General features: G+C 42.2%; 1 protein-coding gene across 3 annotated transcripts in view; it reads right to left on the minus strand.

Moving 5' to 3' along the window:
* VPS4B (vacuolar protein sorting 4 homolog B) overlaps positions 1 to 13,861 on the minus strand; it is a 44,657-nt gene that overhangs the window by 15,415 nt on the left and 15,381 nt on the right. For all 3 annotated transcript variants that reach the window (XM_040353610.1, XM_040353609.1, XM_040353608.1), the window contains exons 3-8: positions 9,280 to 9,436; positions 7,017 to 7,081; positions 6,348 to 6,467; positions 3,162 to 3,318; positions 1,275 to 1,423; positions 1,100 to 1,181 (exon numbers count right to left, since the gene is read on the minus strand). In XM_040353610.1, the coding sequence (XP_040209544.1) occupies positions 1,100 to 1,181; positions 1,275 to 1,423; positions 3,162 to 3,318; positions 6,348 to 6,467; positions 7,017 to 7,081; positions 9,280 to 9,436 (730 nt within the window). The remainder of the gene's footprint in view (positions 1 to 1,099; positions 1,182 to 1,274; positions 1,424 to 3,161; positions 3,319 to 6,347; positions 6,468 to 7,016; positions 7,082 to 9,279; positions 9,437 to 13,861) is intronic.

Consider the following 13,861-nt stretch of genomic DNA (forward strand, 5'->3'; position numbering starts at 1 on the left):
TCAGCTATGGAGGGGTACATAATTTAATATTGTTCATAGGAACACAGTTTATTTTTATCTACATGACAGATTTTTTTGTAAAGTGGACTGACCCTTGAAGTAAAAAGTACACGCTAGTCCTGGGGTCTGCAGGGTGATGCAAGGAGATGATTTGTAAACTTCTGGGCCTCCTTGGCTGTACTGCAAATTTTATTATAAAAGGTGAACAAACCCTTTAAAGTCTGAACATATAACAATTCTTCCACAAGCTCAGTCCTGACTGGTTCTCTTTAAGGCAGAGAAGTTGTAGATTGTGCGAAGTATATGGACACATGCATGGCTGCCAGCAGAATGTCCTAGCTCTAGCGCACGCACGAACGCACGCAATTCAAGCCCCAAAGCTGTAGAACTCACTCCAAAATAGACAATTCCACCAGCCCTCTGCTCGCCCCTCAGCTTTGCCACAACCAGGACGCTGACTCTCCACCCCATGAAAACTATTGTCCAATAACAGCATCAGGACTGCATTCCACGCCTCATGCCAACCAATCACATCGCTGTCACTTTTCCAACTATCATCCAATTGCTTTATGGAATGTGCAGGCTGTATAGCTACCAAACTTTGCGAAGGAGCCGTCGATCACGTCAGGCCGAGCTTCACTTCTGTGGACTGAGCAAGTGTCCCCGGCGGGAGCCACCAGTGTAGGCGGTGATAGCTCAGGGTGCACATGACTAGAAGGTCAGAGGGAGTGATAAAGTGTGCTGTTGTGCACGCTCTATTCCCTGTGGGATCTGGGACTGTGCGCGGTTGGGTACCCTATGTCTGCAGCGGCCAACAGTGAATGGCCCGACAAAAGCCCAGGCACCAGGGTGCAATTTCTAGTCGCAATTGCGACCTAGCGTCTGGGATTTTTCGAGCCCTGATCTATATAAATGATTATTGTATGGACCAACAAAACACTCTAAAGCTGAACTATTTAATTCATTCATGTATGATGAAAAATGGTGACATATGCTTTCTGTAACACTTGTAAGAAAATGTAATAATAAAATAAAAAAATAAAATAAATGCTCCATCATCAGGGAACAAACAAAAACACCTGTAACAAAACGTACTTACCGCCTCCGGATTGCAGAGTCTAATACCCATGGTATATTTGTCGCTCCAAGAACCAAGATGCCTTCATTGTCAACTCCAACACCTGTTTTCAACATAAAAAAATAAAATAAAATTTTGAATGACATGTCAAGCCCATAAATGCTCAAGATTAGGTGTTAGAAGAGTCATATCTTGCCTTGCATTTGTACCAGGAACTCCGTTTTAATTCTGCGAGCAGCCTCACTTTCATTCTCACTTCTTGACCCGCACAGTGAATCAATCTCATCAATAAAGATGATTGAGGGCTTATGTTCCCTGGCAAGCTGAAATAAATTCTTCACCAACCTGAAACACAAGTAATATATAGTTTCAGAAAGCATTTAAATAAGGTTGTCAAACTGGACAAAATAGCCAGCAAATACACTGCATGAAAAATCAATACACAACACACTAAGGATACGTTTTACACATGCAGCTGCCACACCTCTGCAAAAGTGATTTGCGGTCAGATCACTTTTGAAGGCATTTGACAGGTGGCGATAGGTTGCCTCCTCATACCCATTTTAATCCGGTAAATCCCACACCGCCACAGTGCAACCATGTGCATGGCACATGTCTATGGGGGAGAAAGCAGGGTGGCCTCAATTGCTTAAATTGCCTCACATGCCTGAAGAAAGGGGTCCTGCGTGACTCCAAAACATTGCACTCTCCTTGTGTTGTGATCATGCAATAAATTATCCGTTTGGACTCTATTCACATCGTTCCATGGGGTGCTGGCAAATATCTTCATTGGGACTTGAACCAGTATCCAGGTGGTTGTTGCTGCATCACCCAAATTTGACAGCTCAACCAGGAATGTGTGCGATGGGAATATGAAGTATGAATTGCTTAAATGGGTCACAATCGATAGCAGGACTGCACGTTGGATGCAACAAGGAGAATATTTGCAGTCGCTGGGATGCACAGAGTCACTGCCGTGGCTGTGCACACCCATCAGTACCGTTGCAACTTAAAGTAGCGTTCCACCCAAAAATTTAACTTCCGTTTTTTGGATTCCTGCCCCCCTCCGGTGTCACATTTGGCACCTTTCAGGGGGAGGAGGGAGCAAATACCTGTGTAATACAGGTATTTGCTCCCACCTCTTGGCATAGATCCCCAAGGTGGCCTACACCACTTCTGGTGTCGATTCTGTCCAGAAGACAGCAGAGACCAGTGAGGATGCGCAGCGCGGCGCACGCATGCGCAGTAGGGAACCAGGAAGTGAAGCAGCAAAGGCTTCACTTCCTGATTCCCTTAACGAGAATGGCGGCGGCAGCAGCCAATCCTCAAGCGACAGATCGGCTTCGGCTGCCGACATCGCGGGTGCCCTGGACAGGTGAGTGACCATATAGTAAAAGTCAGCAGTTGCTGTATTTGTAGCTGCTGGCTTTTAATATTTTTTTTTTTTTCGTGGGACCTCCGCTTTAAAAGTGGTATTAACACCCAAAAGGAAACATATTGAAGCTTTGCAATTTTTAGATGTGATGGCTGCATTTGTTTTTAACACCGACAGGGGTGCCTACGATGATCAGCTTTTACGTAAAACATTTATCCCAAAAGGAAAAAATTGAAACTGCTTAAAAAGTGTTACCTAGAGTTAGACTTAAATTTGTTGTTGTATTTAAATCCGCTAGTGCTTTTAATACCAGTGCAATCCTCGCTACCCCCAGACAGACAAACAATGCTGCTATCCAAAAGTGGCTGTGCGCCTTCATACAGAGTGTAGGCACTCTAAGGCTGGCCATACTTTGTGCAAAATACTTTTGGGAAATACAGGGAGATTGTACAATATGAGTGAATAATGTATGCCAAGCTTGATACAGGAGTTGTGTTACTGACCAGATCACCAGGTGAAAAAAAGCCTAGAAAAAGACGACTAATACAGCCACCATATTTGATGGATTGGCAAGCTGCAATACATTACATTTTTGGGTTTAACACTGCTTTAAAGGGGGGAAGAAAAATACGGCTCAATCACATGCAAGTGAAACCTAAGTTTATCCAACATTTGTAAATATAATTCTACTAAATCAAGTGTACTCACTTTTCACTTTCTCCCAGCCACTTTGACACAAGGTCTGAAGACGAAATAGAGAAGAAGGTGGAGTTGTTTGCTTCTGTAGCTACAGCCTTGGCTAAATAGGACTTCCCTGTTCCTGGAGGTCCAAAAAGTAGGATCCCTCGCCAGGGGGTTCTTTTACCTACAAGGAAGAAATGGACATGCTCTGAAACAATTGTATATACATAGAGTGTGCTTCATAGCGATATTTATTTTTGGGTGATTAAATGACTTCTGCCTTCTTCAAAACAAAACCCCTTCCCCTACTAAAAGATCTCCTCAACAGCATAAATATCCCATCGACCGAGCAGTTCTCGGTTTAAATACTTTGATATCATTGAGCAACACACCAATGTTTTAGGAACTCTGGACCCATTTGGTTTAAAACTCTTGATTAATGAACAAAACTAGGGTTGTCCCAATACCACTTTTTTGAGACCAAGTACAAGTACCGATACGCGCGCCCCCCCCCCCCCCCAACCCCAAGTACTCGCCGATACAGATTACCGATACTTTTTTTAAATGTCATGTGACAGGGGCAGTATTTTAAGGGGGTCTTTGGTGAGATATTAGGGGTCTTAACCCCGGACAGCTCCCCTTTGAGACAGAGAGAGGGACTAAGAACACAGATTCCCCAGTCCCTTTCTCTGCAGCCTCAGCTAAAATGAATGGAGAGAAGCTTGTCTCCATTCATAAACGAAAGCATCGTAAACACAGGTTACGATGCTCAGTTATGTGAATGAACAGAGTCAGTGATCACTGACACTGTTCAATCGGAAAAGGTAGGAGTTGGATTTAGCGGCTCCTACCTCCGCTCTCCATCTTGACAGATCAAGGGGGTGGAGGAGGACATTGAGGGGGGAGAGCAGCATAGAGAGGGAATGGGGGAGGACACGGAGCACGGACTGCAGCAAGAAGGGGGGACAAGGACCCGGAGGGGGACACACAGCACGGAGGAGGATACAGCAACAGCGGTGATCGGTGCAGCTTTGGGGGGGGGGGGGGGGGGGGAAGTTACAAGCACTAATCACCGCTGTATAACTTTAACTAAAGCAGCTGAAAAGGGGGCAGATCAGTGCTTGCATATCCCCTGCCACACCGATCACCCTGAATGCCCAGGTATCGGACCCCCCCCCCCCCCCCCCCCCCGAGTACAAATACCCGGGGAAATGCTTGGTATTGGTATCGGGACATCCCTAAACAAAACCCTATAAAAGTTTGTTGACCCTTAGACTACATAACACCTTCTTTTCTCCATAACAGGTAGTCCATGGAGTACAGGAAATTATCAGCTCACAAGATTTATGGCTGTTTAAATTTAATGACTTTTTTGCCATTTGTCAGACAGCTATAAATAAAATGCTCTCAATGTTATATTTAACAGACCAAAAGGAAGCAAATAAGATAAAATATTACACTTTACACACACACACACACACACACACACACACACACACACACACACTCTGACTACGACAAACTTGAAGAGAATTTGCATACTCTATACATTCTCAAATTCCCAATACAAAGCAACTATTTCTATATTTCTCCATGTGTTACCTCTATATAAAAAAGTACTGCAATTCTGGCGAGACAATTTATGTTCAATATTGTGTAATGGTCACTATATTGTATTGGTGCCCTTTTAACCACCAAAATAAATATTAAACAACACACACATTAAAAAAAATAATAATAATAATAATAATCTGCATGGACTTCACAAAAAAAAACAAAAAAAAAAAAAATCATTCAAATGGGCCTGTACACAACTTGTTGCACTCCATTAGAAGAGAAGCACCCAGGCAGGATCCAGTCCGTGTCTTGTACATCAATCATTCAAATGGCCCTGTGCTTTTATTTATTCTGCTCAGGGTTATGTTGCCAACTTCTCGTTCACCTACCTTCCCACAATTCCCCCTCCCATATCAACCAAACTATAAGAACCAAGTAAATCCTTAAGCAACTCTGATCAGGAAGATGCTTTTTTTCCCCAAGATTATCAACTTTTCCATTTATACTGCAAAAACTATCATGATTGTGCAGTGCTTCCAACTGATGCTCACAGATCTTCATAATGTGTAAACCCAGTAATATGAAAATAGTTCATCCGCCCCTCCACAGTGCCCACAGCTTATAAATCATCTTTTTGCATTAAAATACTGCCACTATATACCTTTTTGGATGATCTGTATACCACAGTTACACGATAAACTACACAATTTCTCCAGTGCTGAGAGATCAGGCAGGAGATTTCCACTACAGCCTGTATATACACGCCCACATGTGTGATGTCAACATCATGTGACCTGGCTATCTCTGAGAACAAGTAAATGTTCTCTCCAGTATAAAAAAGACACAACTGAGCATTGTGCAGGTCAACTACCCTGCCTGTGTCAGCTGACCTTCCCCAGATAGACAGTGCAGGAGGGGGGAGGATCTGTGAATACAGGATAAAACAGCCTTTTTACACAATGCAGAGGATTAACCCCATAAGTTCCACAACAAGCATGCTATGCTGCATATACAGACTGATTTTACTGGTGTGGGTTTAGTAACACCAAGTACTGTACATTTTTGAAAACATAAGGAGAGACTAAAGTGATTCTGAAATGCAGGGTACTGGTATACATAACCAACATGGCAATTCCTTATACAGCCATGACTACTAGTCATAAAGCAACAATCCAGCTTTGGAGACACAAGTCAGTGATGTGTTAGGGCAAAGTGGCATTTTCCAATGTTCACCTTAACTGTTCAGAAGATAGTTGGTTTACAGATCCTTTTTATTTTTAACATATCCCCCACAGTTAAAGTGTAACTAAAGTCTCCATACTTTCCCATCCAACAGTCTTGCGCCGGCATCTTCTCCCGAGTGCCGGTCTTCATACCTAGTCATTGGCCGGCCGTGGATGACGCAACTCCTGCACATGAGCAGGAGGCGGTCATTCCGCCACTCTGAGACTGGCCTGGTATTGTAAGCCAAGCTTTGCATTAACAGTCCTAGAGGAGACAGTGAGCAGGCAGGTGGTGGAATTTTATTGCAGAAGAGGCATTGCATGTCTCTTTCTGCAATAAAAGCCTGCCTGTTCAGTGTTTTAGAGCAATACTTAAGTTCCCCTGTAAAACAAGTAAAATATTCACAAGAGAACAAAAAGTGTAAATACCTACCTGTAAAGAGATGAGGAAATTTAATTGGTAAAATCACAGCTTCTTTCAGTGCCTCTTTGGCCCCTTCCAGGCCAGCAACATCACTCCATTTTACATTTGGTTTTTCCATGACAATGGCACCTGCAAATTAACAATAATTTAAAGTGAAAATCCAACCCAATTATTACTGTTTTGGATAAAGTAGAATAAATGTGGAAGTAGTAGAAAGTAGAAGAATAAAAAAATGCGAGTTATAGAATACACTTTGCAAATGGCAGAGTGGTTTCACATGCATATTTAAAAAGCAAGTCTGTCATAATGTGCTAGTATGCAATGCATACTAGCACATTATGACATAAGTCTGGGAGGGGACTTTTTTTTTGGTTTAACCTGTTTAAATGGTTTAATTAGACTTTGTACATTTTAAGGGTACATTATTAAAAATGTTGGACATGCTCAATGCAACATGCAGTAACGCATCAAAGTGTGAAATAGACTTAAAAAGTACAAATCTGGAAAATTTGAGTCGGTTATGTATAAATGTTCTATTTATAGTCAGATAGCATTTCACATTAAAAACCAAGGGGGAAAAAACACACACACACACACACACACATCAAAAGTACACAAAAAATTAATATAAAAACAAAATATTTATACTATATAGGAGGGGGGGGGGGGGAACGGTACCTTGAAGCTGGCTTTGCATCTTCTTTTTTTCTGGGTCTTCTGACTCCCCATCATCACTTTCATTTCTAAAAAAAAAAAAAAAAAAAAAAATTCAACTGCTGCAGAATGAAACGCATTTAAAAAGTATGGGTCAGCTAGCAGATTACATGTACTGTACCTAAAGGGCTATTTGTGGTGATTAAGCATCATATTCTTGTTCGGTTATCAAAATTACCAAATGCAAAGCATAGACAAACATTCATAAAAATAGTCAAACTATCATAAAAGATATTTAGAGTAAGGGAAAATTCACAAAAGCTATAACACACTGGGCTAGATTCAGATAGGTTACGCGGATCTAAAGATCCGCGTAACCTATCTGATTTACGATCCGCCGCCGCAAGTTTTTGAGGCAAGTGCTCAATTCAGAAAGCACTTGCCTCTAAACTTGCGGCGGCGTATCGCAAATCCCCCGGCGGAATTCAAATTCCGCGGCTAGGGGTCGTCTACAATTTAAATCAGGCGCGTCCCCGCGCCGATCAAACAGCGCATGCGCCATCCGCAAATTTTCCCAGCGTGCATTGCTCCAAATGACGTCGCTAGGACGTCATTGGTTTTGGCGTGAGCGTAACTCGGCGCAGGAACAAAGGCCATACTAAACATAGGATACCCCTCACATAGCAGGGGTAACTATACGCTAGAAAAAGCCGAACGCAAGCAACGTAAAAAAAATGCGCCAGGCGGTCGTTCGTTTCTGAATCGGCAGAAATCCTCATTTGCATATTCGTCGCGTAAAAAAAAAAAACGAAACGCCACCTAGCGGCCCGGCCTGGAATTGCAGCCTAAGATCCGACGGTGTAAGTCACTTACACCTGTCGGATCTTAGGGAGATCTATGCGGAACCTGATTCTATGAATCAGCCGCATAGATCCGACCGACGGAACTCCGAGATACGACGGCATATCAGGAGATACGCCGTCGTATCTCTATCTGAATCTAGCCCACTGTTAATAACTACAAAAGCCAAAACTGGTTTACTGAAAGAGGGTACAGTCCACACAGTGGAGGAACTTTTGTTCCTCTTCCCACCGACAAGGCTTACACCCAGATTAAATGTAACAAATGCACTTTAACCACTTCCCGCCCGGTCAATAGCAAATTGACGTCCGGGAAGTGGTTGAGTTATCCTGACCGGACATCATATGACGTTCAGCAGGATACCAGCCGCTGCGCGCCTGTGGGGGCGCACATCGTGGCGATCGGTGGTGTGGTGTGTCACTCTGACACACGGCTACACCGATCTCGGTAAAGAGCCTCCGGCAGAGGCTCTTTACCATGTGATCAGCCATGTCCAATCATGGCTGATCACAATGTAAACAGGAAGAGTTGCTGATCGGCTTTTCCTCATTCGCATCTGACGGACGTGAGTAGAGGAGAGCTGATCGGCTGCTCTCCCGACAGGCGGGGTTCTGTGCTTATAGTTTACCAGTGCAGGTCCACCAGGAATGGGCATCCACACTGGACCACCAGGTATGCCCCCCTAGACCACCAATATGTGCCAATGCAGCCAACAATCAATGCCCAGGCAGCTGCCAACCAGTGCCCACCCAAAAATCCTGCCAGTGCCACCAGGAATACCTATCAGTGCCGCATGTCAGTGCTCATTAGTGCCCAGTACCATGGATCAATGCCCATCAGTGCCGCCTATCAGTTCCACCCATAAGTACCCATCATTGCAGCCTTTCGGTGCCCATCAGTGGAGGGAAAGAAAAAAAAAAAAAACTTTTTTTATTTGTATAGCAAAAAATAAAAACCACAGAGGTGATCAAATACCACCAAAACAAAGCTCTATTTCTGGTAAAAAAAAAATATTCCGTTTGGTTACAGTGTAGCATGACAATGCAATTGTCATTTAAAACAGCGACAGTGCAGAAAGTTGAAAATTGGCTTGGGCAGGAAGGGGCGTAAGTGCCTGGTATGGAAGTGGTTAAGGACTCATTCAGAAGCACGCTATACTGGCCCTCCATGCTGAGTGACTTTTTGCTGTATGTGTATCCATCTCAAAACTGCACGCAGGACGCCCATAGAAGTGGATGCAAACACAGCAGCTGCACACAGTCGCATGTCAAAATTTGTGTATGCGCTTGGATCTGTGCTCCCACTCCTTCCCACATGGCAAATTTTCACTGTTTGTGCAGCATCTCCATACAACTCTATGGGCTGTCTGCACAAAGCACTGAAGTGGATGCACATGGTGCAAAAAGTTGCCCTTAGAGACACATACCCTTTATCTTCGGCAGCTCGAGGGGCTCCTTCCTTTACAGGTTTTGCTGGGGTTTTCTCCTTTTTCTTTAAATATTCTTTAAGCTGTTCTGCTCTGTCAAGGTACTCTATACACTTTGCTCGAATACTCTGCTTTGCTTTGTCACCCTGAGCGTCATCTAAAATAAAAAATACAAATAAAAAAAAAAAAACATACAAAGATTAAATGCAACATTCCTTTGGCCGCTAGAAGAAGGGGTTAAGTGATTAAAAGAGCCTGGGATGCTTCTGAAGCGCTTTTCATTCATTCCAATGGGCAGAGTCAGTGTAGGAGCGCTATATACAGTGCTTCTACACTGCTCCATAGATGCTGCTTGCAGGACTTTTCCCATCCTGCCCCAGTGTGAAAGGACTCGGGCTTTCACACTGGGGAGGTATGAGAGGAAGTTTTCAGGCGCTTTACAGCATATAAACGCCTAAAAACTGACTCAGTGTGAAAGGAAAGGGGTCTTAATCCTGTATCTGCAAAATGATGCATCATCTTGTTAATGTTAACTGACAAAACCTATTCACACGAAATGTGCTCAGTAACATTCTAAGGAGGAGACACATTATACAATCTGCTCCTGAATGCACATTTAAACACATTTTTACATTTAAACAAGAACAATTTTGTGTTATTTTGCAGAGGTTCAAAAAATATTTTTGGGCCTGAAGATTAGTTAAAACCCCCAACATATATTTTCTCAAAGTAGACACCCTGGAGAATAAAATAGTGGTAGTTCCAGTTTTATGCTATTCACACAAGTTTAATTAAATGCAATTATTTCTGTGAAAAATACACTAAAGTTAATCTTTTGGGAACACATATGCTCTATATTACCCAATGTTTTAATAATATAAAGGATGAAGCTGTGCCAAGTTGATAGTTACCCAACATGTAAAAGTAGAGCTGCATGATTCTGGCTAAAATGAGAATCCCATTTTTTTTTTACTTAGAATAAAGATCACGATTCTCCTGGTGCAACATCTTTCACATTATACAAAAAAAAAATTGGTCCAACTTTGCCGTTTATTTTTTTTTTAATTCATTAAAAGTGTATTTAAAAAAATAAATACAAATATAGCGTTTGAAAAACTGCTGCGCAAATACGGTGCGCCATAAAATATTGCAACAACCACCATTTTATTCTCTAGGGTCTCTGCTAAAATATATATCTATATCATGTTTGGATGTTCCAAGTAATTTTCTAGCAGAAAATAATGTTTTTTTACATAAATGTCAGAAAGAATTGGTCTTTAAATGGTTAAACTTCTTTCATCCTACACGCTGGAGTTCTTTCCTTTGATAAAAGAACAAAAAGATACAGAAAGATTTGTTTCCACTTATTCCCATATTGCAGTAAAACTTGTCAGGCTGCCTGGATTTTTTTTTTTTATTTCCAACTGTGAGAACTCTCTGCACTTGTTAGAAAGATCATGACATGCTGTTTTGAAGATCAGGAAGGGAAAGAGATCGCGATTTTGATTATTAATGATTACGGTAATCATTTTTTTTTTTTACTACTTTAAATCAGATTATCAAATTTATTTAAATAAAATGCTTTTGGAGTAATAATCTATCTGAAGAGAGTTTACCATTTAAGATACATTCATAATTTAGTTTATTCAGCATGAAATGGAGCTTAGTTATAGCATGAGGCTGTATATTTTGCAATATTTACATGTTTGGTAACCTCATTCAATGATTGCAAGCTGAGATAACATGCACTGCATTGATGAATTCACACAATTTCATAGTAATGAGATAAAACAAAGTTCAGGAATATTCCTTTATCCCATGGTTTTGCAGATCTATGTACACTACAAACTGTATGATTGAATTCATTCTGATATCACTGTTTTACTAACCTGACAGATTATTATTCTAAGTAGGAAACCTTCATTTTGTTTGAAAATATTAAAGATTTTAACTACCAGCAAGAAAGAGTCCTTACATTTAAAGAGCACCTGTCATTTCAGATCCATCATGGCAGTGCCTGTTAGCGGACATCCACTCACCTGCCGCCGCCACATCCCTCACTTTGTTAGGTCACTGCTGCATCACCAGCCATCATTAAAATAAAGTCTATTTCAATCTAGCATTTTTGCTAGTGATTTAAATCAAATCCACACTGCTTATAACCCTTAAACCATCCATCCATCTATCTAGCAGGGACCCTAGAGAATTCAATGGAGATTGTTGAAATATTCTACATCACTGTATTTGTGCAGTGATCTTTCAAACACAAGTAAAGTTAGCCCAATTTTTGGTATAAAATTATGCCGTGAAAAATCGAGAGAGTATCGTGAGGTTTAGAGCCCATTCACACAGGGGCGGCACGACTTTGGGGGCGACTCGGCAAGGCGACCTGAAGACGACTTCAGAGGCGACTTGCAAAATTACTTCTGTATAGAAGTCAATGCAAGTTGCCTCGAGTCGCCCCCAAAGTCGTACAAGAACCTTTTTATAAGTCGGAGCGACTTGCGTTGCTCCTATGAGGACGGTTCCATTGAACAAAGCAAAATGCGACTTGTCAGGCGGCTATCGCCCCTGACGAGTAGCCCCTGTGTGAATGGGCCCCTGGTATACAGAAGCATTCAACTGGTGTTTGGCCCATCATTGCCACATAGGGGAGGGAGACCATTGTCAGCCCAGTGTAGGATATGACTAGAACAATATTAAGCTTACACAAGCATACCATGCTTTTGGAGACTAAATGGAGCTATCTGGGTATAAAAGGTAGCGTTGTGCTGCTGGAAGGTGGAAGTGAACCTGTTACTTTGCCCTGCATCGGTAAACCACAGGTTCACTTTAAGAGTCGGTTCACATAGCAGCGGCACGACTTCAGGGGCGACACTGCAAGTCGTCCTAAGGACGACTTCGGAGGCGATTTGCAAAACGACTTCGGCATAGAAGTCAATGCAGGTCGCCCCGAGCCGCTGCTGAAGTCGTACAGGAACCTTTTTCTAAGTCGGAGCGACTTGCGTCACTCCTATTGGAACAGTTCCATAGCATTGAATGGGACGCGACACGTCAGGCGGCCGAGCCGCCTGTCGTGTCGCCCCAGTGTGAACCGGGTCTTAGGGATTTGGCCAAAAAGCACAATACTGTAGTTCACTTTCAGCAACCTTTTGCCGGATGCAATGTATGTGAATTTGTGAATGCATGGAGGGTCGCATTCACCTGCTAATAAATGAAGTGAATAATAATCCAAACATAGTACAGTAATAACAGTACAGGTTTACCGCACTTTAAAGTGCTTCACTAATACAAAGCCAGTTCACCCTGAGGGAGCATGTGGCTAGGGATTTAGATTTTACTGCCCCCTTCCTGATCCTGGCACCGAAGGGTGGCCGACGCCAGCCAGTATGGTCTGGAGATAGGGTTCTTGTCCCCAGGGGAGAAGAGGGTCCCTCCCCCCTTCACACCACTCCCATAGTGTCCTCTGCCCCCTCCCCCATATCAAGTATCAAGTCCCCCCCCCCTGTAGTGTTCTCTACCCTCAGCTTGCATTCATTGAATGAGTTTACCAAAAAATTTAATTTTGCAGAAAATACAACCTCATGCAACACAACTAAGCTCCATTTCATGCTGACTAAACTAAATTATTAATGCATCTTAAATAGAAAACCACCTTTAGATAGATTTTTACACCAAAAGCATGTTATTAAAATAAATTTGATAAAAATAAAAATGTTGTTACCTGCAAAAAGTGCATTTAATATTATTTTTATTAGGTGCAGGGGCTGCTTAGTTAGTAACATGGGCAGAAATATGGGTGTAACATGTTAACCACTTAAGGACCGCCTCCTGCATATGTACGTCAGCAGAATGGCACGGCTGGGCATATGTACGTACAGGAAGCTCCGGGACCGAGGGTCCCGCTGACGCGATCGCCGCTGGAGTGCAGCGATCGGTCCCCGGAGCTGAAGAACGGGGAGAGCCGTGTGTAAACACGACTTCCTCGTTCTTCACTGTGGCGTCTGCATCGATCGTGTGTTCCCTGTTATAGGGGGACACAATCGATGATGTCACTCCTACAGCCACACTCCCCTACAGTTGTAAACACACTTCAGGGAACACATAACCCCAACAGCGCCCCCTAGTGGTTAACTCCCAAACTGCAACTGTAATTTCCACAATAAACAATGCATTTTAAAAGCATTCTTCGCTGTGAAAATGACAATTTTCCCAGCGAAGAATTTTCCCAAAAATGTGTCAAAATTGTCCAAAGTGTCCGCCATAATGTCGCAGTCACGAAAAAAAAATTGCTGCCATTAATAGTAAAAAAAAAAAAAAAATAATAAAAATGTAATAAAACTATCCCCTATTTTGTAAACGCTATAATATTTGCGCAAACCAACCGATAAACGCTTATTGCGATTTTTTTTACCAAAAATATATAGAAGAATACGTATCGGCCTAAACTGAAAAAAAAATTTTTTTATATATTTTTAGGGGATATTATAGCAAAAAGTAAAAAATATTGAATTTTTTTCAAAATTGTCGCTCTATTTTTGTTTATAAAAAAAAAAAAAAAAAGAAGGACGCCAATTTTGTT

Source organism: Rana temporaria, chromosome 5, assembly GCF_905171775.1.
Source record: "Rana temporaria chromosome 5, aRanTem1.1, whole genome shotgun sequence".
NCBI lineage: Eukaryota > Metazoa > Chordata > Amphibia > Anura > Ranidae > Rana > Rana temporaria.